Genomic DNA, 25,555 nt, shown 5'->3' with positions numbered 1-25,555 from the left:
TGCATTTAGGGATTTGGCTCAGATAGCAATATCTTAGCTTCCCTTGATGTTATGATTCTTTTGGAAAGAGAAAATCATTTTTTCACTGGTGATAATCCAACATCCGTGAATGTAGGATGTACAGACAGTGTATACCAGAAATGCAGTGCATTGTAGAAGTTGCTATGCAGCAAAACATGTCTCTGTCTACTGCCTAGAGTAGGCAATGACTAAATAATATTTATTTATTTATTTTAATAGATGCCTGGCATGTAGTATTAATTATTCTGTCTAACATTTTAGATGAACTTGAAGAAATGTTAAATCCAATGGGAACTGTCCAGACTAACCCTTACATTGAAAATGCAACAGCTTTGCACATTAGATTTCAAGAATATTCAAAACAGCCTATCAATTACCCTCCCTTTGATAAGGTAAGGTGTGACAGACTAGTCATGAATGCTTGTATGTAAATAGCTATTTCTTCCTTACTTTCAGCTCTGCTTTTTCCACTAAATTCCCCGCTTCCTGCAATTGTTTGAACTTGCACTACATAATACCGCCCTCTGTTGGTGCAATACATGTTCTTGTAGTAAAACAGGATTTAACATATTGGAAGAGCTAAAACAGTGCTGACTAATTGCCTTCTTCGTTTTGGTTAGCCAATTTACTCTTCACACAGGCCTTTTTATTTCTCAGTTTTGTAACTGCTTTATTTGTAACACTTTACGGTTCATTTTGCTCATGACACTAGCTTTTTTCTTTAGAAACTAAATGCTTTATGCTGTTTTCTTCTAAATACAGAAGTGGAATGTGAAAGTGTTTCTTAACACTTGTTTGTGCTAGTTGCTTTGTACCTGAGGTACCAAGGATGTTAAAGCATTCAGGTGAATACAGACAAGTTTTTACTAAGTTATTTCATTTATTTACCTTAAGGTAATGTCTGATGGCCCTAACTATCCATCGTAACTTTCATTTGGCTGCCTCTTGAACCTTATCTGAAAAATCTTGTATATCAGAGTAAAATCCCAGAGCGTTTTTATAAAGTGATTGCAGAGCTGGTGACGAAACATTCACTGAAAGTATTCACATTTGAGGAACTGCTACAAAATGTGCTCTATTCTGCTCCTTTCCTTTTTTTTTTTTTTTTTTCCTCCAGTAGCTTTTGCTTCTTTTAATTCCCTGGAGTTAAGAAACTGTTAAGCAATAAACTCTAGTATCACTGGGAAAATCAGAGCACTAAACTACCCCATTCATTCAATTTCTTTGGATATACTGAGATTTCTTCCTTGGAAAAGAGGGCAAGATACCCAATCTCAGAAAGATTCTCTTGGTGAAAGGTGCAGTTAGATCAGGAGCAACATTGTAGCTGCTTGAATTATGTCATCTGAGAATCTGCTTTTCAGAATTGTCTAGAGGAGACTTGCTTGATGTATGGCTGCTTTTAATTTTCCCCGTGTTTTTGGTTGTTTCTGCCAAGATAATAGAGAATCAGATGCCAAATCTTTATTTTAAGAAACATAATGTCTAAAAATAGATGAATCTTTGGATCATAGCATCAATCCATCTGCAGTGAACAGCTGTTTTGGGGCTGAGTGAGCAGAAGTGCTGTGACAATTAGTAAGAAAGCTGTTGTCTAATGCAGGAGTCGCGTATTGGGCTGACGCACCAGTGAGGGGCTTTCAATTCAATTGAACCAAGATGAACTTGCAGAAACTTTCAAAGTTTATTTGCAGATAGAGTAAAACTCTAAGAAGCACAAGGGGGCAAGCATCAAACAGGATTAGGACATTGAACTTCCCTTCACTTGTGTTTTTGCACAGTATGTGAGTGGGCTTTGCAGCCAAGTAGCAGGTATAATATGACATTAATAAACATTTCATACAGAGGAACTAAACACCTGCAACAACAACGAGTAGGTGTGCCTTATTAAGGATTTTACCTGCTGGATATTTGGTCTCTGATTACTGAGTCTTTTGTGGTTTCCCATATTGCCTGATCAAAGCTGATACAAGTCTTCTCCCTCTTTATCCAATTTTAGATGGAGAAATACTTTCTCCATGCTATACCACTGTATATACAATATAATAGTGTTCTAATTATTTAAAAGATAGCAAAATTTCCTTATCTGCTTCATTTTCATAATATTTATAACTCTTTATAATACTTCATTTTTATAATACTTATTTTTTCGGTCAGATTTGTATTTAAATCTAATGTATTTAAAAACATCTTTTTGCAGATACTTGAAAAGGCAGCTGAGATTGCAAGAAGCAGTGACAATGCTGCAATGGCGGTAAGCATCTGCCAAAGGCAATATTTTTAAATTTAAATAAGTTGTATGTATAACAGGTGCATAAGTATACATTTTTTGTCAGGTGGAAAACCTGTGCAGAATGTTGTTTTAATGATAGCTGTTTGTTTCTGCTATCAGTCCTGATTTTACTACCATCTTTTCTCAACTTTTCTTCATTTTTTTTCATTTTCCATTAATGTAAAGACCTTTGGCCAACCTCTTAAAATTACTCTGAAACTTCCTTTAGCTTTGTGAAGACAAAGTTGGCTTTGGTATTAAAAGCTTGCCGTGTTGTTATTCAGAATATTATCTTGAAACTAATTTACTCCCTTCAACTGCTACATCCTTACTCAGACACAGCAGTTTTTCATCTCCCATTAATTTACGAAATTCTGTTGTTGCTGATATTATTGCTTTAATTTCTGCCCTAGCAGATTGCATAAGAGTATAAAAGGACAGAGGTAGTAACTGAGCCAGTGTGAAGACTCATTCATGCAAATGTTATGTTAATGTTTCAGAGAGATAAAACAGAGCTAAATGTCTGGAAAAGGCAAGTCTGGATTAGAAGACAAAAAATATCTCTTTGTACACTTAGCAACCGCACTTCCCTTCGGTTGTTGTTGGCTTTTGTGTCTTTTTTTTCGTGTGTCTTTTGGCTTAAAAATTTAAAAGCTTTATTTATATATCAATAAAATTTGCTCATTTGAAATACGAAAGGAAAAAGCATATTTATGCATCCTAAACAAGAGTTTTCCCTGTTGGAGTTGGAAAATAGAAATATTGCCACCTAGTGTCATTAACTTTGAAGTTATTATTCAGAAACTTCTGTACACTGCATTTTGAATAACTGTACTAGTTGCAGTTCTTAGAACTAGCTTCAGAAATCTGAAAGAAAGATGTAATCGTTGTTCCCCTGTATTTCATGACTTTTATCTGATATTCTGCCTGATACAGCATTTGTGCTAAAAATAAGAATCTTACTGAATATATCAAAGCATTATACTTTTCTCATTTTCTAGGGTCGAGGTGGTAAGAAGTTTTATATTGTGCTAAAAGAAATAATGGAAAGAGATCCTTTATCTCAGCTCTGTGAAAATGAAATGGATCTTATTTGGACTTTGCGATATGACTGTCGTGAAAATTTTCCACAATCATTGCCAAAACTGCTGCTGTCTTTAAAATGGAACAAACTTGAAGATGTTGCTCAGGTAAGGGAAAAGGCAAAGATGGGGTGGAAAAATGCTGCAGTCAAGTCATGAGTAAATAGGTTTTGTTTTGTTTTCTCCTCAAGAGAAGAAACTGTTGAAATGGTACAATGAACTTTGGTTTATACAACTAAGACGAACTTCTCTGGTCTTCCTGTTCTTTTATTGCAGCTCAAATGTAGTAAATTTTCTTAGAAATGGAGTATTATGTTTGATTTTTAAACCATCTTTAACCTATTAGTTCAGTGGTCCATGAATTTTTGTACAATGGATCAAAGCAGCTTTCTTGTGTTATTTATCGCATAGATTTCATCCAGGCTCTCATTGTATTGCAATATTTTAGTAGAATAGTTGCACTGAATGTATTCTAAGTATGTTTGTCCTTACGTTGCCATCACCTCTTCACTCAGCAGAGTCAGCAGAGTAGTGGGGTGGCAGAACTGTCTGGCAGGATTCACAGACAGTATTTATTCTCAAAATGGAAATTAGATATTATTAATTAGACACTTTCACTGAAGTGGCATCATGGTTAACAAGAACTAGAGAAAGGCTAGTTCATTTTTAAATATTTGAAATAACTGGAAGAAAAATACTCACCTTTCTTTAATTGTGTTGTGTCTTATAGAAAACTTGTCTTGTTAGGGAAGAAGTTGTGGTTGTTTCATTGGGTGGGGGGGGGGAACAACACTGATATGCCAAGGCCAGTCAGACTCAAGCTTTCTCTAAACCTTTAGATCATTGCTGAGAATTCAATGTTTCTCATTTTCTCACAGCTTGTCAGGAGTTTCAAACCACGTGGGAGGAGAATTATGCAGTAATTCATGTGTGTAGCGTTTTAACGTGTTTGATATTGTAGAGAACTTTTAAAAAACCTGAAACATATCTGAACTATAAAAGTTCTTTAAAAATCAGATGCATTTGGAAGCTCTTCAGAGCTACCTCTCTATTGTCGAACCAGATGAGGGCGTTTAATAATCCAAGTTTTTCTCCAAATGCAACGAGTGTTTCTGATGTCCCTTGACCTGCCCTATTGAGCCAGTTGCAATGCATCTGGGATATGGAGCTAGCTGGACTGTGCTTCTCTTAATAAAAGTTCCAAGGAAGAATGTAAACAGAGCAGTGCGTATTTCGTGAATTTTCTTGCTTGTTTCATAGGCCAGTTAGATCCCACTTCCTCTAGGTCACATCAGTTAACATTTTCTCATTTTATTAACCTCTGAAATTATTTCAACAATTGAGTACTGCTGCAGTCAAAGTCAGGAGGTCTGTATCTTGAAATATAAGTCACAGAAAATGTACATACTGTCAACCACGGCTTTCAAAATTCATTGCCTGATTTTGAAGCAAGTAACGCCACTTACACTTGTCTTTTCAGAATGTAACTCAGATTCTTCATTCATTTTGATCATTCATTATTAACAAAACGTTTCTGTATTTCTGTGGGTTCTGCACCTGATTTAAAGTAGGTTGTCTACAAATTCTGATACATTTGTTTTGAAGTTTCTTATTGTGTGTCTGGCAGGCGTAGCTGCTCTTTGCATTTTCAACATCTGCTTTTATGGTATTAAGTGTCTGCTCGGTGTTAGTATTTATTTGAGAATTTCAGTACAAGCGTTCATGATACGGAAGTGTTGATGGCTCTAGTGCTTCTTGATATAAAGACTGGTGGTGTTTGACCCTCATGGGCTAAGGATTGTATAGAAATTTTTATCATGAGTTATGGCTTCTTAGCATATAAAAGAAAAAGTGTACACTTTATATTGTATTTACACATTCAGACTTATTTTGACTAATAGTGTACTGTTTTAGTCTTATTGATGTATACATATTATTAAAACACATCCTTGGTGGGTAGCTTCATTAAAATGCAATAAGTTTATTTTATGAGACCTCTAGATGTTTTTTCTTCTTAGTAGTTCAAAATAATAGACTAGTTTTTCTGCAACTTTTTCTAGCACATCATTGTCTTCAGGATTGAGGGTTTTAATTATTATCTAATTATTAATATCTAATCTGGATCATCCTTTCTGCATTTAAGCCCATTACTATGTACATGTAAGAAAATGCTTCATTGGTTGAGATGGATAAATATTTTTGGTAAAGATCTCTCTTTAACAAAAATGGTCTTAAAACCTTCATTAAGGGAAAACTTGTATTTTTACCAGAATATTTACATATTTATGAGTGTGTTAATAAAACATTCTCTAAATTTTACTGAAACTTTGTTTCTAAAACACACATCTGGCATTACCTACCTATTGTTTACTGTGCATCTTGTCTATGTATGAAGAAACAGATTTTTCAAGTAAATGTGAATGAGGCCTACTGCCAAAAAATCATTGGCATAATTTCAAAGGTTGTTAAACTCAACCAGAAGTGGGACCATTTTCCCACTTTTTTTTTCCAGCCAGACCAGTCTGTTTCTCTCCTTCTGTTAGTACGAATACTTTCATGGGCAGTTATACCCATCTGTTTTCTTAAATAGTTACTTTACCTGTAACCTGATAGTCTTCTTTTTAAAACAGCTTCAGGCTCTCCTTCAGATATGGCCCAAGCTGCTGCCTAGAGAAGCATTAGAATTGTTGGATTTCAATTATCCAGACCAGTATGTGAGAGAATATGCAGTGGGATGTTTAAAGCAAATGAGGTGAGTATATCGTATTAGTTCAGCATACAAGGTTTTCTCGAGGGGAAGAAACTTCATTTTGTATGTCTACAGGAAAAAAGAACCCCAAGAGGAAAGATTTAAATGGACTATCTGCTGTGAATAATGACCACATTAAGCAGTCTTTCTGGATACACAAATTGGAAGCCACGTAAAACCCCTTTACTCTGATATCTTATATTCAAAGATTATTATTTTCCATGCTGCTAAGAAAAAAATGGTGTACCTTTGTCCCAGAGAGAGTTGTATTCACTCCTTCCTTGGACAAAGGGAGAACCAGATATTGTGAGAACTTCTTAATGATGAAAAGTCAAAATGTTATAATAATCAAATATTTGCAAGAAGTGCCATCCAGCTACTCTGTCATTTTAAGTAATTGCTGTATCATTTAATAGAAACGTAAGCTGTAGCATACAATTAAAAAACTAAAAAATTACTAATTTGTTTGATCTCGATAGTAGCCTGTGCTATCTGTAGTTCTTCCTTTATCACATATAATTTTGCTCTTCAGTGTAACGTAGGGCAAGCTTTGTTTAACATTATTGTTACTGCATTTCCTGTCCTTGAATTCTAAAGTCTCTGTGGTAAATAGTTTAATGATTTTTTTTTTAATGGTCAAGGCTATATATTTGAAAAAAAAATATTTTGACTTCTTTCAAATAAACAAGAAATTTAACTGCTGGGCTATCCAAATAATACTGAATTGATACATCTGGAATTATTTCTAGTACTCTTAGTTCTGGTTCTGAAGCAAAATTATGTTCAGTTGGGTATCAGAAATCAGTTTCCACCTTATTTAAAAAGGCAGCTGGTTAAAAAAAACCCTCTAACCTAAAGGTGATACTGTTAGCTGAAATAAAAAAGTAGACAAAAATAAACACAACGCAGTGTGATTGAATATTTTGACCAAGTTACTGAAGGGTTTCAGAGTAAGATAAAGAGAACAAAAGAGTCCAGTATTTGCATCTCTGAAATCCTTCTGTGATGTGCAGAAGGTTCCTGTTTCATCCTAGGCAGACAATCTGAATTCTTCAGGCCATTTATAAAAGGAAAGATACTTGAATGTAAAAAGTCAGGGAAAGTTCAGAATTTTTCTGGAGTAATGTAACTGTCAAGTGTTAAGAGGTTTGTTTTGGCTTTTTTTTTTGGGGGGGGGGGGGTAGGTACAAGCCTTTATAGAAAATTATTGGAATTATTTTTATTTTGTCAGTATTACTTATAGTGGTTAACTAACATAGAAGCTTTTAAAAATTTTGTTTATGAACTGTGGCTAAATGCTTAAATTTGCCTTTCTGAAGTATGAGTACTTTGGGCATTGCTTGGTGTCTGAAAGATTTGTCTCAGTGATTTTCCTTGTATTCTAAACAACATCATATTTTTGGTAACACACCACCGATATTTTACCTAAATGGATCAGTTTGTGAATGTATCTTAATAAATTAACACCTTTCAGCTAACAGGCACTAACATCTTAAGACAGGTTAATGAATTACATTCAGCAGAATGAATACTGCTTTCCTGATTTTGGAACAGGTATGCAAGTGTTCTTAGTTTTGCCTCAAGTGCCCTTCTTGCCCATGCCTGTTGGAGTTAGCTGACTGCTAGGTTTCAGTGATTCCAAAGATACAGCTCCTCAATCAGAGTTTGAGGGGTCAAAGTGGAGCCAATGTCCAGTCTGGAAACATTTGAAATAATTTATCTCCTGGGTGCTTAACCTAGCGCTCAGACTGAGATGTTGATCTTGTAAAGGCCCATGATTAAACACGACATTTTTACTTAAAGGCTTGATGACTTCAAGATTCTGTTAACTTAATGATAAATTGATCAAGCTAGCAATTGCACTAAGTTGTGTATTATTTTTCTTCTCCTTGTGACTGAAAGATTAGGATAAACTCTTCCTGTTGAACCTAGATATGCATAGTTGGGTTTGGCGTATGCATCTGAATTTCTGGAATGTCATTAATCTAGTTTTTTATCAACTGATTTTATGTACCTCATTCTAGTGATGAAGAGCTCTCTCAGTATCTTCTTCAACTTGTGCAAGTCCTGAAATATGAACCTTTTCTTGATTGTGCTCTCTCCAGATTTCTATTAGAGAGAGCACTTGCTAATAGGAGAATAGGACAGATGTTGTTTTGGCATCTAAGGTAAGAATTTTTCCCTTACATCCTTCTGAAACTGTTGGTCCAGATTAGACTTCTCATAGGCAGATCAAGAATTTTCTTTACCTTTGGCATTTACAGATCAAAGCCAGACTCTTATTTAAAATATATTACTATGCTTTGTAATCCACTATTTGAAGAAAATACTTGAAACTGCAGTCAGCTCTAGCTAACTGGTAAGTTAGGTTTGTGTATGAATTTAGTGTTTGTTTTGACTGTGCTTGCAGTAAAAGTACAGTATTTATACCTCACAGGGGAAAATACTATTTTTCAAAGACTAACAGAAAATAAAAGTAGTTCTGTGTGTTGTTGCTACATTTGATGCTCAGTTCTATGATTTGCAGGTATCTTGCAGAATGGATTTATAGGTTGATTCTGTCTTCAAAATACAACTAAATTATTCTAACATTTCTAAATAAGAAGAGCAAGTACTACATGAAAATGTTTTGGAGAATAATTGGTTCTGCAAATATGGTTCAGTGTTTCTTTCCAAGTGTACTCCTCAGGGAAACTTTGGCTTTCCCTTACCAAGATTTGAGAACACACAGTTTAACATCAGCCCTGACTCTCAATATCATCTTCTATCAATACTACTTTCTTTAATAAAAGAGGTTCCTGAAAACAAATACCCAGTAACTACCTCTTATCATTATTGCTTCCAGAACAGTCCTAGACCTAAAAACAAGTGGCATGTGTTGGAACTCACCATTCCTTATGAGTGTTTTGTTACTTCCTATGAAATCTGGCTTTTTAATTTTATCTAATGACCGCGAAGTATTTTTTTTTTCCACTTTATTTGCGTTAAATGCTAGTCTGTAAAATTATGTGGTCTGTCTTGATAGACGAGATGATTCTGTGATGTTCCCTTATAGGTCAGAGGTTCACATACCTGCTGTTTCAATACAGTTTGGTTTGATACTTGAAGCTTACTGCCGAGGAAGTGTTGCTCACATGAAAGTGCTTGCTAAACAGGTATAAGCTTCCCTCCTTCTTTAAATCTTGACTTACTCTAGCTGGTAACTCAAATGCTTGTTCCATTGTTCCTATGGGTCATATTGGTTACCTTGACAAAGTCCATCTGTTTAGGAGAGAAGGAAGCATGAGTGAGAGGGAGAAATGAGTGGGCTGAATAGATGGATGTAATGATGGAGCAGTCTTCCCTGGTACAGAAGGCAGCTAGTGCTGTGGGGCCTCAGAGGCAGCAACCTGTTCTTATAGTGTTCTGAGAAGTGCAGGAACTTTCAGCACTACACATACGATCTAGACAGAAAAGTAGACTGCCCAGATTATTAGGTGAGGAAGGGTTTCTATGCACTTAAAACTTGTGACACCCCCAACCCCCATCCCATCCCATCAGAGCAGCTTGTTTAATAGAAACTATTACATTTCTATCTAAACTTTGTATGGATCAATCCAGGATTGCTTCTTACAGCTTTTGCTGTAAGGATTTTTGTAATGCAAAAATCCTGTATTTGTAGAATGATGCAGTACTCCCTGGAAACAGGTGTTGAAGCAAACCAAATACTCATTTTAGTGTTAATACAGATTTTCCATTAGAAAAAAAAAAAAAGAGGAGAGAGATTTACTTTTAAACACACTAATAAGTTTATTGGCAGATCAATAATAGAGACTTGCAAATCATGTTCTGAAGGCTGTAATGCAATTTTAGCAAGAAAATTTAGATTGCTAACAAAATCTTTAAAAATTATAGCTCTGGAATTAATGTATTTGCTACATCAAGGAAAATAAGGACAGAAAAGGCAACTCAATACATGGTTAGTCTGATGTTTGTTATTTCTAACAGTTTTGATACTGTCAGTGTTGAAAATGTACTTCAAGAAACAAACAGAACAGGCATGTACTGTTGTGCTCTTTATTTCTGCAGTTCACAGACCATTGAAAAGACCATCTCTTACATGAATGCTTGTTAGTATTGTCAAAATCATAAAAAGATTAGGTGATGAAATGCTTAAGCAATAGACCTAAGGTCAGTAAAGTTTTTGTGCACTTCACAGGAAACAAATGTCAGTACAATCAAAGAAGGGGCAAAAAAATTTCCAACTGTGCAAACACGGAAGAAATTCAAAGTAGAAATACTTCAAAAAGTTCCTGTTTGTACAACACAGGTTCCATTTTGTTCCCTTGTCACTGATGTTTGTACAGCTCCTAGAATAGTGGAAAAGCAGAGCGCTTTTAGTTTTGACAGATGGCTGACCTGGCAGGTCTCCATTGCCTCAGTTTTATAATCAAACTCCATACAATTTCCACAGCATCCTGCTTAACAGGGTTCAGTCTGTCTGTAAAAGTGGTAAGTCTTGACTCAGCACCTTATAAGTTAGACTGAGGCTTCCTTGAATAGAAATAATCTTTTACAGTTATTTTAAATTGATGCAGTTTGCTAGAGAATATTGCAGCATATTGCTGAGAATGTTAACTATGGCTACTGTGAATTGCTATATACTTTATATTCTGCTAACAAGTTGCTTAGATGTAGATGCAGTGTAGAAATTATGTTTGTTGTATGTGCTATGTAGGTTTGTTACCAAAGGGCTTTTATCTGTTAACGTTATGTATATTTCCATTGCTAGTTTGCTTGTTTTCTTAAAAATTGTACTAGTGGAAAACTTCCTAAAACAGAGGGAAGGAAAGAAAAAGTTAAACCTGTCTTTTTACACATTCTAAAAGTAAATATTGCTTAGATGATGCATGCAGATTTGGAACATCCTACCTGATCAGAGCATTTACCTTATGCCTAATTTCAGCAGGGTTTTAATGAACAAACTTTTGCAGAGCAGAGTCTTAAATATTGAGCATGTGTAGTTATGTATGTGACAAATGTCTGCAATTTGTCATGTGGCATTATGTTATTGTTTGCAACTAACTGAATGTATATAATGAAGCATCTTCATCCATCGCTTCAAATAATGTTTGATTTTTGTAGAAGTATGAAACACTCAATTTCTGTTGACTTTAGTATGGATTGAGGCACCTATGCTATGGTTTGTTTAATTTGTGATGAAAACTGAATTTTGAAGGAGGATTTTTTTGTAAATTTATCATACATTAAAATGTCTTGTCACTGTGCTGGAGATATTAAGTCCTGCTTTAAAAAGTGACTTGAGGTTTCAGAGATTTCATCCCATCAATGTTTTTGTTACAGAAACGGTACTTCCGGGATATGAATAATTTCCAAAAGTCTATTGTCATTTGTTTCAGAAATGCCATCTTAATTTCAGATTATTATTTCCATTTTATAGGATGTTGTAAAATTGCTTTATATTTCAGATAACTGCTTTTTGTTTTCATACACAATTTTATATTGTATTACATGCAAAGTCGAAGCAATAAGTTTTAAAGATAAAATATCTCTTTCAGGTGGAAGCCCTTAATAAAATGAAAACTTTAAACAGCTTAATTAAGCTGAATGCCATGAAACAAAGCAAAGCAAAAGGAAAAGATGCAATGCACACATGTTTGAAACAAAATGCTTACAGAGAAGCACTTTCTGACCTCCAGTCTCCTCTGAATCCTTCTGTTATACTTTCAGAACTACAGTAAGTTAAGAATGAGTGAATAAAGTTTCACTGTAGCTTTTGAATGGAAACACTGAAGTAGAAACGCCTATGTGCTTGAACTTCCTTTGGCTGTATTGTTTAGCAGATATGCTGTCACAGAGAACGCTTTCTATAGTGAGAGGAGGTCTGTTGGCAATCTTCCCGAGGTTAAATAGCAGTTAAGTTTGAAGGTTGTGATCCACAATGAAACTTAATACTCTTAGTCAATGTATTACCATAGCTAAACATATTTAAATATAAGACTAAAAGTGCCAATCATGGTGTTCAACACAGTTGATGTATGACAGATTCATCCATAACTCAGTATGTGCTGATAGCATAGTAGCCGAATGAAAGCTGAGGTAACATTTAAGTAATTCCAAACTGGAACTCTACATTTTCTGTTGTGTTTTCGAACAATGCTTAGTCCTGTTCAGCTGAACTATTTTTAGTAGACTATAACATTTGTTATATTTTCTTCTAGTGTTGAGAAGTGTAGATATATGGATTCTAAAATGAAGCCTCTATGGATAGTATACAACAATAAGATGTTTGGAGGAGATCTTGTAGGGATCATCTTTAAAAATGGTGATGGTAAGCAGTGCTGAGCACTTCTTTCTTTATTCTCACACTTCCACTTAAGCTTTGTTGCTCCGTATTGCCATAAATTAAACATGGTTTACTATAGCATCAGCAAACAAATGAAGCATCTTTTTTTGACTAGTTTTCAAATTACAGATGTTATCAGTCATAATGGTACGGTTAATCCTGCTTTCACATTTAGGATTGAGGATTTTTAGATAGCTTTTTCTGAAAGCCTTATAAATATTAGATGGTTTATCTACAACGCTCTTGAGAAACTGAAGCAGCAGTTTCAACCTTCCATTATAGATCTCCGGCAGGACATGTTGACACTCCAGATTTTGCGTTTGATGGACATACTTTGGAAAGAAGCTGGCCTGGATCTCCGGTAAGGATCTCTTAAGGGTTTGTTTATTTCGGTGGAGAGTCCACACTTACTAGTAAAGCTTTCCTGTTCGTATGCTTTCCCCTAAACATTTGGAATGATGCCAAAAGGTTTCATTTGTCGTAGCCAAGGTGAGCAGGCTATAGAAGGCGCTTACCTAACTAGATGGCTTCTGCTTGCAGTTTATTCCCCAGATGGCCCACATTACAAAATAATTTAGCCATGAAAAGAAATAATGCAAGAAGTGAAGTTAAACATTGAGATTTTTACTTATTATCAAGCAGGATATTTGTCCTTGTGCACTGTATCTTTCACAGTGTATCTAAGTCGCCATGGTGATTATAAATTGCGCTTTCCACAATGAAAATGAAAACATTTTACGGTTTTCAGACAGACAAAAAGCATTGTATGAGGTGTGGAAACAATTCCTGACCTAAAGGTCCAGCAGGCAGGTTCTGTGCATTTTGTTTAATTTGTTGGTTGGTTATTTTCTTTGTTTTGTTTGTGTCTGTGAGCTTTCCAAAAGTATGTATTTTATAAATTTCTCAAGTAACAAACATGTCTATTAACTGTTATAGACTTTTCAGGTGTATGCAAAAATGGGAGTTGAGTTCACTTTGTGATTTATGGGAATTACAGCTCTTAGGTTCTAATACACATGTGCAAGTGAGGTACAAATGTAGAATGCAAATCTGCTGTCCAGTGAAAAGATCTTTATGTGAAGGCTTTCTGTAATCTATCTGGTGTTTGAGCAGTACTGGTCAAAAATTAGTCATTGAGGATTGCATCTGGAATACATAGGCTTCTCTAACAGGCAAATCATGCTTTAGAAATTAGTCAACTTTAGGTATTCTAATCTGAGAGTGGGGTAATAGGAGGTTAGGACTGTTTATAATAAAATTTCACTATCTAGTTGAGAATTACCAGAGTTGTGGAATAGCCAAACAATCAAACTCTTCTTTTTTAACATTTTCTTATTTCTGTTGGTCTTATTTCTTAATGGTACGTATGGTTTCTGCAGCCATGGCCATAAATGAATACATTTCTGTCCAAATACATTTTTGTTTTATTTTTATTTTGCGATTTCCTACAAAATGTAACAGGTTTGTCTGTCTTCTACCTACTATATGGGTTAGAAGATTGGGAACAGTCAATATGGATTTATCAGGGGTAAATTTGCCTGACTAATCAGATTGCCTTCTATGATAAAATGACTGAATCTGGGGGGATGTCCTTACCCTGACTTTAGCAATGCTTTTGAGTCTGACTGCTGTGCTATTCTTGCCTCTGAGTTAGGGTGTTACGGTCTGGATGGGTGGGCAACTACATACTCTGCTTGGAGGTTGAAAACTAATAAATGGTTGCTGGAGTCTAAACATTTTTTATATTCTTAGCCTTGTCAATAGCCTGTGGTGAAAGTCTTGTTATTTGTATGTAAGAAGAAGTATTTCCGTCTGTTTTATGCTTGCTACCTGCTAATCCCAATTACTGCATATTTTCGGTTGTATTTTTGAATTCTGATAAACAGTGGGCAATCATTCATGTGTAAGACAAGATTCTGTAGTAAGATGAGGCTGGCAGGAAAGGTGATATATTTAGAGCCACTGCTACATATTCGGAAAAAAATACTCTGCAGCTTCCTCAAAATTTTTACTTCAAACTACATTTTTGATGCCATTTCAGTGATGTAGTTCTAATACAGCTATTATAAAAATCAGTGGAGAATAAGCATGGTGTCCTAGTGTATTTAGTACTAAAGAGGTTTTTATGAAGTTGAACTCAGTAATATTTTGTGTTAAAGCTTCCATTCCTGCTTGCAGTCATTGTAAACACCTTTAACATATGTTCTGAAGTCTCACTTAGCATTCTTTTATTGTTAAAACACCATTTAGATGTCAGAAAACATTTTTCAGACCAGAAATATCTTTGAATCTTGAAGTCTTGTCCAAAGCAGCTTTCTTACCTTCATATACTTGATAGGATAAGCCCGTCTTCTTTATAGAAATACTATTCCAAAGAGTATGAGGCATTGTTCAACATCATAATAGAACCCTCCAGTATGAGGGAAGCTTTTCCAGCCAATCTGTGCACCAGATTTAGTTAAGGTAATTATCAAATTCTAATTTCTTGATAGAAAAATAGTTCTAAGGAAGATAGATTCATATCAGATTCATATTTTATTATGAACTGTTTGGACACCATAAAGTCAATTTTGTATGCCTATGAAGCAGAGCTGAAATCATTTATATTAATTGTAATTGTAACTGTTGTTTATAAGGCTAGAAATACTTAAATATCATTTGAAATATTTCATTTGGATTCTTTCATCTCATTTTTTCAAATTTTGTTGTTCAAGCGTTATGTGCTTCACAAAGCGCATAACATCAGCCCACAGATAATCTCTTAACCTTCCAGGAAAATGTGCTACTGGTGGAAAGATTCCTTAGAGTGAAGTATGGGATAAAATAGGAAAGTGAATAATAGATTTTTTCTGGAAGTGTATGTTTGCTATGGGGTAGCTGAGTGTGTTTTAGGTTGAACACTGATTTGAGGAAACTTTAGATAATTTATATCATTATAAATAGACTGTGAAGAGACTGATCCAGCATTTAGGGGCAAGGACAACCTCTGGCAGCTGTGGAATCCCAGATGAGGCATAGTTCAGTTGCTGCCTTCCCAGAAGCTTAGTTTGTGGTTCCAGCCAGGGCCACACACTGTGCCTAGCAAACAGGAGTAGTGATTGGGAGTCATCAAATGTGCTTTTCCTGACTAATGCATTTTTTTCAACCTCAACAAAGGGAAACCAAAACGTGGCTCTGATTTTTCTTAAAACTCTCATAAGAAGAAAAATGTAGAAAGGGGAAATAGTGAGAATGGCAGTTCTATAATTGGCCCCTTCCATTTATTTACATAACTGTGAGCATCTTCCTTCCATTCATCCTTTCTTAGTTCTGATTATAAAATAAAATTCTGGGATTGAGGTAGGGCTATAGTTCTACATCTTACAAAGAGATTTTAATGAGGCAATTGCCAAGGAAAGGTTCTGAAATGGCCTTAACTGGCAACAGAATTGGGCAAAACAGCCCTCTGACCACCTGGAGGATGACAGTGCAGCTAAGAAGTTATGACTTTGATCTATAATCTATGTTTACAGTTTACATACTTATTAAGAAGAGACGAGTCCAAAATCTATGAATCAGAAGCAGTAATAATGAGTTTTGTTGCCCTGTTCATGTGTCAGGACTTTTGGATTGCCTCTCGTTGCTTGGGTTAAGAGACATCTCTATCAAGTGAAAAAGTAGTGTCAAATATTTCTGATTTCCTGAAAAATCCAGCTTCATACATCAGTGCCAATGAGTGGAGTCTTTTCTTCTTGCTCTTTATCATCCTTTGAGGTTTACGTTTCCCTGACGCTGTTGCTTCCCTTTTTCCTTTTGTGGATGCATAATGGATTCTGTGCTTTTCAACTTCTTTCCACTACGGAATGTTTGATAACTCCATTCGAGCAAAAGCAGAGCTTCTAACTTGTTTCACCAATGTAAATGCAGAAACACTCACTGCTTGCCTCTGTCTTCTTCGAGAAGTTACTCCCAGTCAAGAATATCTTGTCACAGCAGATCTTACAGCTTCTCTGAAGCAGGGATCACACGGCAGCCAATATGCTGCCATTGAGGGGTTTGGGGTAGGATCACTTCCATTACAATTGTACTGCAATTCCCAATCACTTACTCATTAGTAATTTAATATGAAATCTTAGCCCAGTCTGTGTGTTCTACTAGAAGTGTAAAGCAAGCACAAAATTCCCAGTGGGATTTCTCAGCTCTAGAGAGGGGCACCAAATATATGTGGGTTTTGAGATCTGCAAAGGTGAAGGAGAAAGTTTTTGGTTTTGTTTGTTTGTTTTTAACTGTCAACTAATTTGTCTCATGGGTAAAGTGGTGTCTTTCACACATGGTATGTTGTGTTGTTTAGGTTCCTGTGTGTGCATTCTGACTAAATATTGGAACAAGACCAGGGTTTGTATCAGAAAAGGAAATTTGTGTGTGTGCAGCAGGATGCAAGTGTTCTCCAGTAGGTCCTTCATCCTGGGCTGTCACTGGATGGACTGCGGAGTACACAGCTGAATAAAACTTAAGGTGCAAATTGCATCTGCTTCTCAGTACAGACCCAACCATTAGACAGCAAAGGCCATCAGCAAAGATGAACACTACTGTGTCATTTGGAGAAGGCTGACTCAGAGTTCAGTTCACCTTAGGCATCAGTCAGCCAAGTACCAGAGTAATTGGGGGAAAAAAAAATATTTATATATATATTCTTTAAATAATTCCTGCCAGACATACAAACAAAAAACCCACCGATTAATTTCTTAAGCAAACTATTGAAATAGTTTGCCTAAGACGTTAGCAAGGTATGTGCTACTAAACTTCCTTGGTTCTTTCTGTAGTTTCTCTAGTTGTTTCTTGTACTCTAAGTATAGGCAGTTATGGAACAAACTTACTCACTTAAACAATATTTATATTGAGGTTGCAGCTGCAGAGTGACTGAAAGACACTTTCAGAGGTTCAACCTCCTGAAAAATTAAAACTACAGCTGTTATTTTTGCTTCAAAAGTAAGTCTGAAGTCATGCATGTGGGCATAATCATAGTAGATGACATAACTTTCTATTATTTTTATGAGGAATGTTTAACTATTACAAATGCTTGTCACTGCAGAGGAGCATAACATCTGTGTTCCTAGCATGCTGTGGGGTCTGCAGTGTGCAGCTTTGAGAGCAAACCTTGCACCAAAAGGTGTTGCTCTTGCTTTACCTGTATTGCAGCATTGAAATTGTGCTGAGGGAGAAGTTAGGATTTTCTGTTGCTTTTCTAAGTCTGAGGAATTTAATCTTTGTTGAGTGATCTTTACTGTGGTGAATTGTCATAAAAGTATTCAATACCTAATTACTTCTTGGGCAGACAGAGGGAGTTCTCCCAACAAGTTTTTCACTTCATTGCCTGTCTGTAATGAGTTTTTGTTTTCACTGCCTTAATTTGTGTGAATTCTGATGTTAAGTGGTTTTGTGCAAGTGAAATCAGAGTTCACAAAACCTTTGAAAAATATATTTGTTACAAGTTTAAAGTGTGTCATTGTCTTGAAACTGCTGCACACGAAGTTCCAGAGAATGTGTTGATCAAGTCCCCGAACTTGGGGTTGTATTTAGAAATAATTAAATTATTGAAATTAAGAACAGTATTAAAGCATCTTTTCCCCTCCATTTATGGTGCTTGACGAAAAATGAAGTGGAGAAAGAAAATTATCCTATCTATCAATCCAGAATTGCTGTATTGATCTGTCAGTGGTCTTTATACGACATTAAAAAGTAGGGCGCGTATCCTGCTGACAGATGTCAAAGTCAGAAAGACCAGGATGAGATGGAAAGGACCCAGAGGATTTGTCCCTAACTTGACTCCTGTCAAAGTGTCTCTCTGACAAGGATGTTTTTTCCTCCAGTTGTAAGCATACAGTCCTCAAGGGACTGAAGGCTTTCATCATTGTTTGCTTTTGAAGGGGAAGTTGTTGGACGGGTGCCCAGTTAAGCTGCAAGTAGGGTGGGTTGAAATGCCATGGAAGAGGGCCAGCGTGCACTTTAACCTGGCAATAGTTGGCTTACGTTTGTCATGTCGTGATAAGGATGGGCAGTGCTTCCTCGTGTCCTGAATGCAGGCGTTCGGTAATTGCAGTCACCCTGCTGTTCGCTGGGAGAACCCTTCAGCACAGAAACTTGGGGTTTTTAATTGGGAGATAATTAGAATACTAAAGGAAAGAAGGTTCCAAATCTGCACTTCTTTTTTGTTGTTGTTTTGAAGTTGGCTGTTTTCTGAAAACCCTGTTGCATCTGGTTTTCTGTTTGCTTTGCTGCCAGTGGAAAAGAATCCCCAGCTTTAGGGCTCTTACTGCTTTATACCCCTTCAGCTGTGTTATCACTGTGGTAGAGAAACTGTTCAGTTAGCTCACAGCCGTTATGCCAACGAGCTCCAATTAAATTTTCTGGAATTTTATTTATTTTTCTTCTGTGGGAGGGGATAATAGGCTGTCTCAGTGAAGAGATGTGGTTCTGCTCTGAAGCAATCAAACGTAATACCTGTTTTGTGTAAAATACAGATAATACCTCACCAGCAGTGCTTTCTATCTATACACACATGCAAATTTAATGTCCTGCAAATCTTTATAGTGCTACTCTATAGCTGTGTACTGCAATTAGATTTTGCATGGGTATCTGTTTTGTTTTTTAAATATGTGGATCCATGTCCAGAACTGAGAGATTATTCATGACCTGAGATGCCTAAAATGAAAGTAGACACCTCTATATGTGATGCAGTGCTTTTGAAGAAAGCAAATGTGATGGTTTTACTCCTCAGAAATGAACAAAAAGCTTTGGAAAAATGCACTTACCTATTTAGACGTGTCCCCTTATATGTTTATTTGTGTCTTTAATGCAACAATATTGTTGTAGGTTTTTTTATTAGAGACAGTGTATAAATGCACAGGAACATTCTGTGTATCAGGTGAATCGAAAGATGTATTCCTGTTTTTCACTAGCTTTCTACGCTTAAAATTAGCGATACCAGGAAAATACTATATTGTGTGTGTATTTTCAAAAGGGTTTTCTAGTATTTTAAGTTGAGTTAGGAAGAATAGGGCAAAAGGATAAGACCCTGGTTTCCATTTACGCAACTTATAGTCTAGAATAAACTTGAGTGTAACAGTTGTTCATTTAGCCAGGAAATTAACAAATGCAAATAAAGGGCTCCCTCTATAGTTTCTCCTATAAAATTACAAGTAACTATGTTCTTCAGTAAAATGGAAAAATAACGGTTGCTCATAATTTCTTTTTCTAGATACATATATGCAGTAGGAAAAATGAATGTTTTAAATTAATTGCTGATATTTTAACTTTGCAAGTAATATCTGTATATTAACTTTTAGAGTTTAATGTTCAAGTTAAGTGAATATTCAACCCTCTGAAAGTATCTGTATACTAATGAAGCATTCTTACTATTTTTGTTTTTAACATTAATCTTCATTTTGTTTCAGGATATTGCCCTATGGCTGTTTAGCAACTGGAGATCACTCTGGCCTTATTGAGGCTGTTTCTAGTTCAGAAACCATTGCTGATATTCAGTTAAATAGTAGCAACGTTGCTGCTGCTGCTGCCTTCAATAAAGATGCTCTCTTAAACTGGCTGAAGGAATACAATTTAGGGTAATTTCTGTAAATATTTTCTGTAAGTGTTTCTATAAGCTATAGGTGTTAAGGAACGTGTGTTTGTTCTGTCAGGTATGATTTTCTTTTGTTTTAGTATATCAAACTCTGACTCAGATTCAGGTTCCCTTGGTGTTCAAAGGGTGGTCCAGATGTAATTCTGATATTTGCAGCATTCTGATTTCGTATTGTTGAATAAGTTACTCTAGACTAGGCCAAACAAACAAAAACCCCAAGAAAACTACATGGGTCTTAAATCTTGATGCCATTGCCTTTCGTAGTATTTGGATTTCTCTCGTTCTCCATAGCTACTTGTGGTTGTGCAGCCCCTCTCTACAGTATTCTCTCTTCAAATACAGTATTCTCTCGCAACAATCCTTTTTGATGTTAAGGCATGACATGAGTTACTAGTTGAATGCACTAATATTTGTTTTGGTGTTTTTAGAGATGACTTGGATCGAGCCATTGAAGAATTTACTCTGTCCTGTGCTGGCTACTGTGTAGCTACTTACGTGTTGGGGATTGGTGACAGACACAGTGACAATATCATGGTCAGAAAAAATGGCCAGGTAAAAATCCTTTTTGTAGGCAGAATAACAACAGCATCTCCTTTGTACAAGAATTACCTTGAAAACTCTGATTTCTTTAGTGTCTCAGTAGAATTATATCTAAAAGCTGTTGGATTTCTTTCATTTACTGAGTATTGAGGAGAGCTTTAAAGGAAGGTTTAAATGTAAGACTAGTAGAAGGAACAACCAATGCCTGTTTAGTAAGCTATTATTTGTCTGTGAGACTGTTCTGTAGATATTTTTCAGAGCATCTGAAAGCCTGTTAATGGTTCAGATTCACTGAATAAAAGTCCTCTCAGAGTATCCTGCAGAAGACCAACCTTAAATACCCGAATTACAGTCTTGAGCAATGTATTTCTCCTGAAGTTAGTCTCTACAGGCTACTGCTGCAGAAATTTTCAATATGCAGCTGAGTGCCAGTATTACTCTTTGGCTGTAAATCTCAAAACCTAGAACCTTGGTAAAATAAAAATGTATTTGCTTGCTGAATTGTTACTTTCTACTCTTTTTTTTTTCTGCCTAGAAAACACTGGAAATGGTTATAAAAGTTAGAGTTTTATAGATGTTTGCAGTATTCTTTTAAGTCTTTACCTAGCAGAAGAAAGCTGAAATGCCCTTTGATTATGAAATGGGAAAACTGTCACAGGTTCCTTGGGATTAATATAAATTCTACTAGCTTTGCTCCTGCCTGTAGGAAGCCCTTGGATACAATGATGTTAAGCCTTGTGGGCTTATCATTGGGCTAATATTTCTGATATTACCAGTAAGATGTCAGAAGCTTGAAACTGAGTTAGTCTTTTCCACGTTAACTTGTAGCAGTGGTTGCTCATAAGTGTTGATATCACTGACTTTTAAAATAAATCTTGAAACACTGTAAAACTAAACACCCCAAAAGGGTTGAAGCCGTGGGCTATGGAGAATAATGTCATGAGTTAACTGTTCTTGATACCAGCATCCTGCAGAGGTATTAGAAAAATGAAATTGTTCACTGGCGAAATTATTCACTTCTATGTTTTTTGTTTTGCTTTCTGTTTTTAGCTCTTTCATATAGATTTTGGGCATATTCTTGGGAACTTCAAATCCAAGTTTGGAATTAAAAGGGAACGGGTACCTTTCATACTCACCTATGATTTCATTCATGTTATACAACAAGGAAAAACAGGGAACACTGAAAAATTTGGTCGGTGAGTATTATTTTGATCTCTTCTTTTTGTAACTGAGATGATCTCCACTGATAATGTACAGCACAGCAAGAACCTGTGTGGATTTGGTTTTGCTAATTTTCCCATGTAACTGTGTCAATGCATTTATGTTACAATCTACTTCTCTACTTAAACTGGAATATGTATAAAGTTTACTTTGTACATCAGAAACTGCGGTTTTGCAGTGGAAAGGTACAGTCCATTTTGTCTTCAATAAATGATGCAGGAGATGGCAGCTTCTTCCGTGCTTGTTTTGTTGTTGTTTTTGTTTGTGTTTCCCACTCTTAAACCTTCAGCAGCACTAGGCACCAGGGAGGGACTCCACAGACTATTTTTCAAGCAAGATGAAGCACTGTTCTTAACGGACAGTCTCCCTTCTCCGCTTTCTGTCCATCAATGTGCATTCAATGTGCTAGCCCATCTTGGGTTAGAGACCTACAATGGAAAACAAAGGCATGTGATGATGGAAAACTACACTCCTAGATCCTACTTGTTAAGGCAGATTTTTCTTTTTCCTTTCTGTATCACTCCCACCGATTGGACAGTCATTCTGGATGTTTTGCTCTCACATTGCTATCAGTCTTCACAGGAAGAATTTACTGTCAGAGAAATAAAATTAAGCATTTAGATATGGATTGAGAAATATAATGGCTACTTCTGTAAGAAGAACCTGTGCATACGTTTGTAATGGTGTGTCTGGGAGGAATGGAAAATAACTGCCAGCGAACCATTTCTCTCCTGGAGAGTGAGCAAATCAACCCATAGCTCCATTTTTAAAAGCATGAAGTAAAGGCTATTAGGCGATGGTGCTATTGCAAGACCTACAGAATACGGTGTACTTTAAATGGCAGGAGGATTCCATTTTCACTTGAAAATTGCCGCAGGAGAGAATTTTTCTTTGAAATGTAATTCCTTAGTCTGAAGGGGTCTTCCAGTTTCCTGTGGAAATTTACAGATTAGACAGTGGGCAGAATACAGTGACGCATCTGGGGATACTGAGTAAGTTCTCAAGTGTCTGTGTGACAGCTCTTGATGCCAAATCTGGCAGTCAGTTCAATTTTGACCATGTTAGCAGGAAGGAATTACTTTACGGGGATAGGCTGGATCGGCAGGAACTACTATAGAGCCTTTGATTTTCCAGCATAGGTCCGCTATATATCATCACCAGCGCGTTTCACCTACCAAATTATCAAGGAGATGGAATGCTGGCATTACCTTTGGCTTTTTTTTGTTCTTTCTGAAGAACTCTGCTTATTGTAGAGCTTTTGGACTTTTGTACCAATGTCTTAAGGACTTGTTAGACAGGTATGGGATATTTTGTAGTAACGCATTGGAGGTTCTCTAGGCATCTCTGTACTTTTTCCTACAAATCTCAATTGTCCTTTCTATTACCATGTTCCTAGGATATATGTTTTAGTCCAGATAACAATTTTTGGAAATGATTACATATTTGTCAGCTGTGTAGGTTCTCGTGTTGTGTTCATTGCATGTGTTTTGTGGTTGCATATAAAGGTTCCGCCAGTATTGTGAAGAAGCATACTTGATTCTACGAAAACATGGAAACCTATTTATAACACTCTTTGCACTGATGTTAACTGCAGGGCTTCCAGAGCTAACCTCTGTCAAGGACATCCAGTATCTCAAGGTAAAAATAAGATTTATAGCTTATCAGGACCTAACATTTTTCCAGTATGTGAATTTTGATTCAAAGATGAATAAATTTTAATTGATTTCCATTTCTCTCAAGATTCCCGTAGAGTTCTCAAAGCATTCTTTTTCAGCTATGTAGAACAAGGTCTGTGTTCTGTCCTCTGAGTCAAAGGAAACAGTGAATACATGTTCCTCTCAACCATTCTGTGACGAATTCTGCATCCCTGCACCTTATGTGTAGTCAGTTCAGGGGTGTTTTGCCTCGTGGCTCAATGCACAAGCATAGACCTGTAAAGGTGAAACTTACTTGCTTAATTATTTTTTAGTTTTACCTTTAAACCCAGAAAATGTCATTGATGCATTGTTAAATGAATAGTAGGCTAAAAAGTGTCAAAATAGAAAAAAAGCAGAATGTGGATTGTGTTAAGAGGTGAAGGAGGATCTAACTCTGGTTTTAAAATTTCTAACAAGACTTTTTTTTGTGTGTGTGTTTTTGTCTTGTTTTGTTTTACTATCTTAGGACTCTCTTGCCTTAGGGAAGAGTGAGGAAGAGGCACTAAAGCAATTTAAGCAAAAGTTTGATGAAGCACTCCGGGAAAGTTGGACTACTAAAGTGAACTGGATGGCTCACACTGTTCGAAAAGATTACAGATCCTAGAAGATTTCTGGATTTGCACTAAGCTGAATGTTACCTTGATAAGTGTTTTTAAATGGGATCTGTAGTATGGACCAACAAAACTTTATTTAAATACGAAAGGAAACAAGGCAACAACAAAAAGAAATGGGCTGAAATAATTTCTGATTCTTTTGCACTCTGCTTCTGAATGCTTGATCCCAAGACTGTCTCTACAAATAGTGAACAACATGGATAATCAGTTCCTGCTGACTTTGCACGCTGAGAGCTACTAGGCATTTTTAAATATTCTTTGGTACTTTATGGAGGTGTAAATATTTGTTTTATATGTTAGGGTAATGTACTCTAACACACATCGGAGGTTTGAAGACCTCTGACAGAACTGTTTTTTGTTTTAAAATCAGGACTTGAAGAGTAAATTTTTGTTGATATTCTAATCTAGCTAAAAATGACCATGTGTATATTTTTCATATGAATTCTGCCATAGTGGCACAGATGCATTAATTCTACTGTAAATAGCAACCATGGTATCATTGTACTACAGGGAGCTGCTTAATGTCTTATACTGCTGCCGAAAGAAGAGTAGACAGGCATTTGTAATGCGGGGGGAGGAGGTGGTGATAAAAGGGGAGACACCTCTGAAAATGATGCAGCATCCAAATGTTCAGGGTTGCGCAGTTTCCTTCCCCTGACATAATACACACAAAACAAGTCCTTAAGTAAGAGAAAGCTGGGCCAGTTCCAAACATGTCTGAAAATCCCCCCTTGATAATGGTCTCCCGTTCTGCCTCTAGGGCTTTGTTTCCAGCTCCTTAGGAGATGAATTTATTTTGGGTTCAACAAGAAATTCCTTACAGCCATGTATAGAAATTCTTATCCTCAGATTAGGTGTGCCATGCAAATGTACTGACTTATAAACACGTATGGAAAATCTTCATTAAATATAGTACAGTGATTTTTAGAGCATACATACCAAAAACCACAATGCTTTGGAAAGCAAGTGTTTATGAGAAAAGATCATTCCGTAAAACACCAATGAAAAGTCATTAATCTTTTCTTTCTGTATTTATTAAAAGCTTGCAGTAATGTTGCTTTACCGAGATATCTGTGTTGAAGATGGTTACTGAAGAAACTGGATTTGTTTTAATTTATTTAGTGAGGTACCAGGCTTTTAGGTGCTTAAATGGAGAGCAAATTTGTTACGTGCAATAGGAACTGCTGGTTAAAAGATGTAACATACTGTTTCTGAACATCAGCAAGATAGACTTTAACTACTGCTTGTTCTCCAAAGAACACTGGTAGCTCTCAATTCTTGTTGACATTTGAAAGAGAATTAAACATATATATTTACTTTTTGACTAAACGGTTGTTTTGCATAGAAATGTTGTTTTATGTAGGAATTTAATTAAAGGTGGTTTTACTTTGTTGA

General features: G+C 36.0%; 1 protein-coding gene across 8 annotated transcripts in view; it reads left to right on the top strand.

The window, feature by feature from the left end:
* PIK3CB (phosphatidylinositol-4,5-bisphosphate 3-kinase catalytic subunit beta) overlaps nt 1–25,555 on the top strand; it is a 109,274-nt gene extending 83,719 nt beyond the window's left edge. For all 8 annotated transcript variants that reach the window (XM_080605185.1, XM_080605183.1, XM_080605186.1 and 5 more), the window contains 14 exons: nt 283–413; nt 2,222–2,275; nt 3,295–3,483; nt 6,006–6,127; nt 8,149–8,292; nt 9,180–9,279; nt 11,683–11,861; nt 12,346–12,455; nt 12,753–12,831; nt 19,904–20,071; nt 20,517–20,640; nt 21,679–21,824; nt 23,355–23,487; nt 24,013–25,555. In XM_080605185.1, the coding sequence (XP_080461311.1) occupies nt 283–413; nt 2,222–2,275; nt 3,295–3,483; nt 6,006–6,127; nt 8,149–8,292; nt 9,180–9,279; nt 11,683–11,861; nt 12,346–12,455; nt 12,753–12,831; nt 19,904–20,071; nt 20,517–20,640; nt 21,679–21,824; nt 23,355–23,487; nt 24,013–24,150 (1,817 nt within the window). In that variant the 3' untranslated portion in view covers nt 24,151–25,555. The remainder of the gene's footprint in view (nt 1–282; nt 414–2,221; nt 2,276–3,294; nt 3,484–6,005; nt 6,128–8,148; nt 8,293–9,179; nt 9,280–11,682; nt 11,862–12,345; nt 12,456–12,752; nt 12,832–19,903; nt 20,072–20,516; nt 20,641–21,678; nt 21,825–23,354; nt 23,488–24,012) is intronic.

The sequence above is a fragment of the Anser brachyrhynchus genome (assembly GCF_964034855.1).
Source record: "Anser brachyrhynchus genome assembly, chromosome: 9".
Lineage (NCBI taxonomy): Eukaryota > Metazoa > Chordata > Aves > Anseriformes > Anatidae > Anser > Anser brachyrhynchus.
The sequence above is the reverse complement of the archived record's forward strand: the minus strand, read 5'-3'. Positions and strand labels throughout refer to the sequence as shown.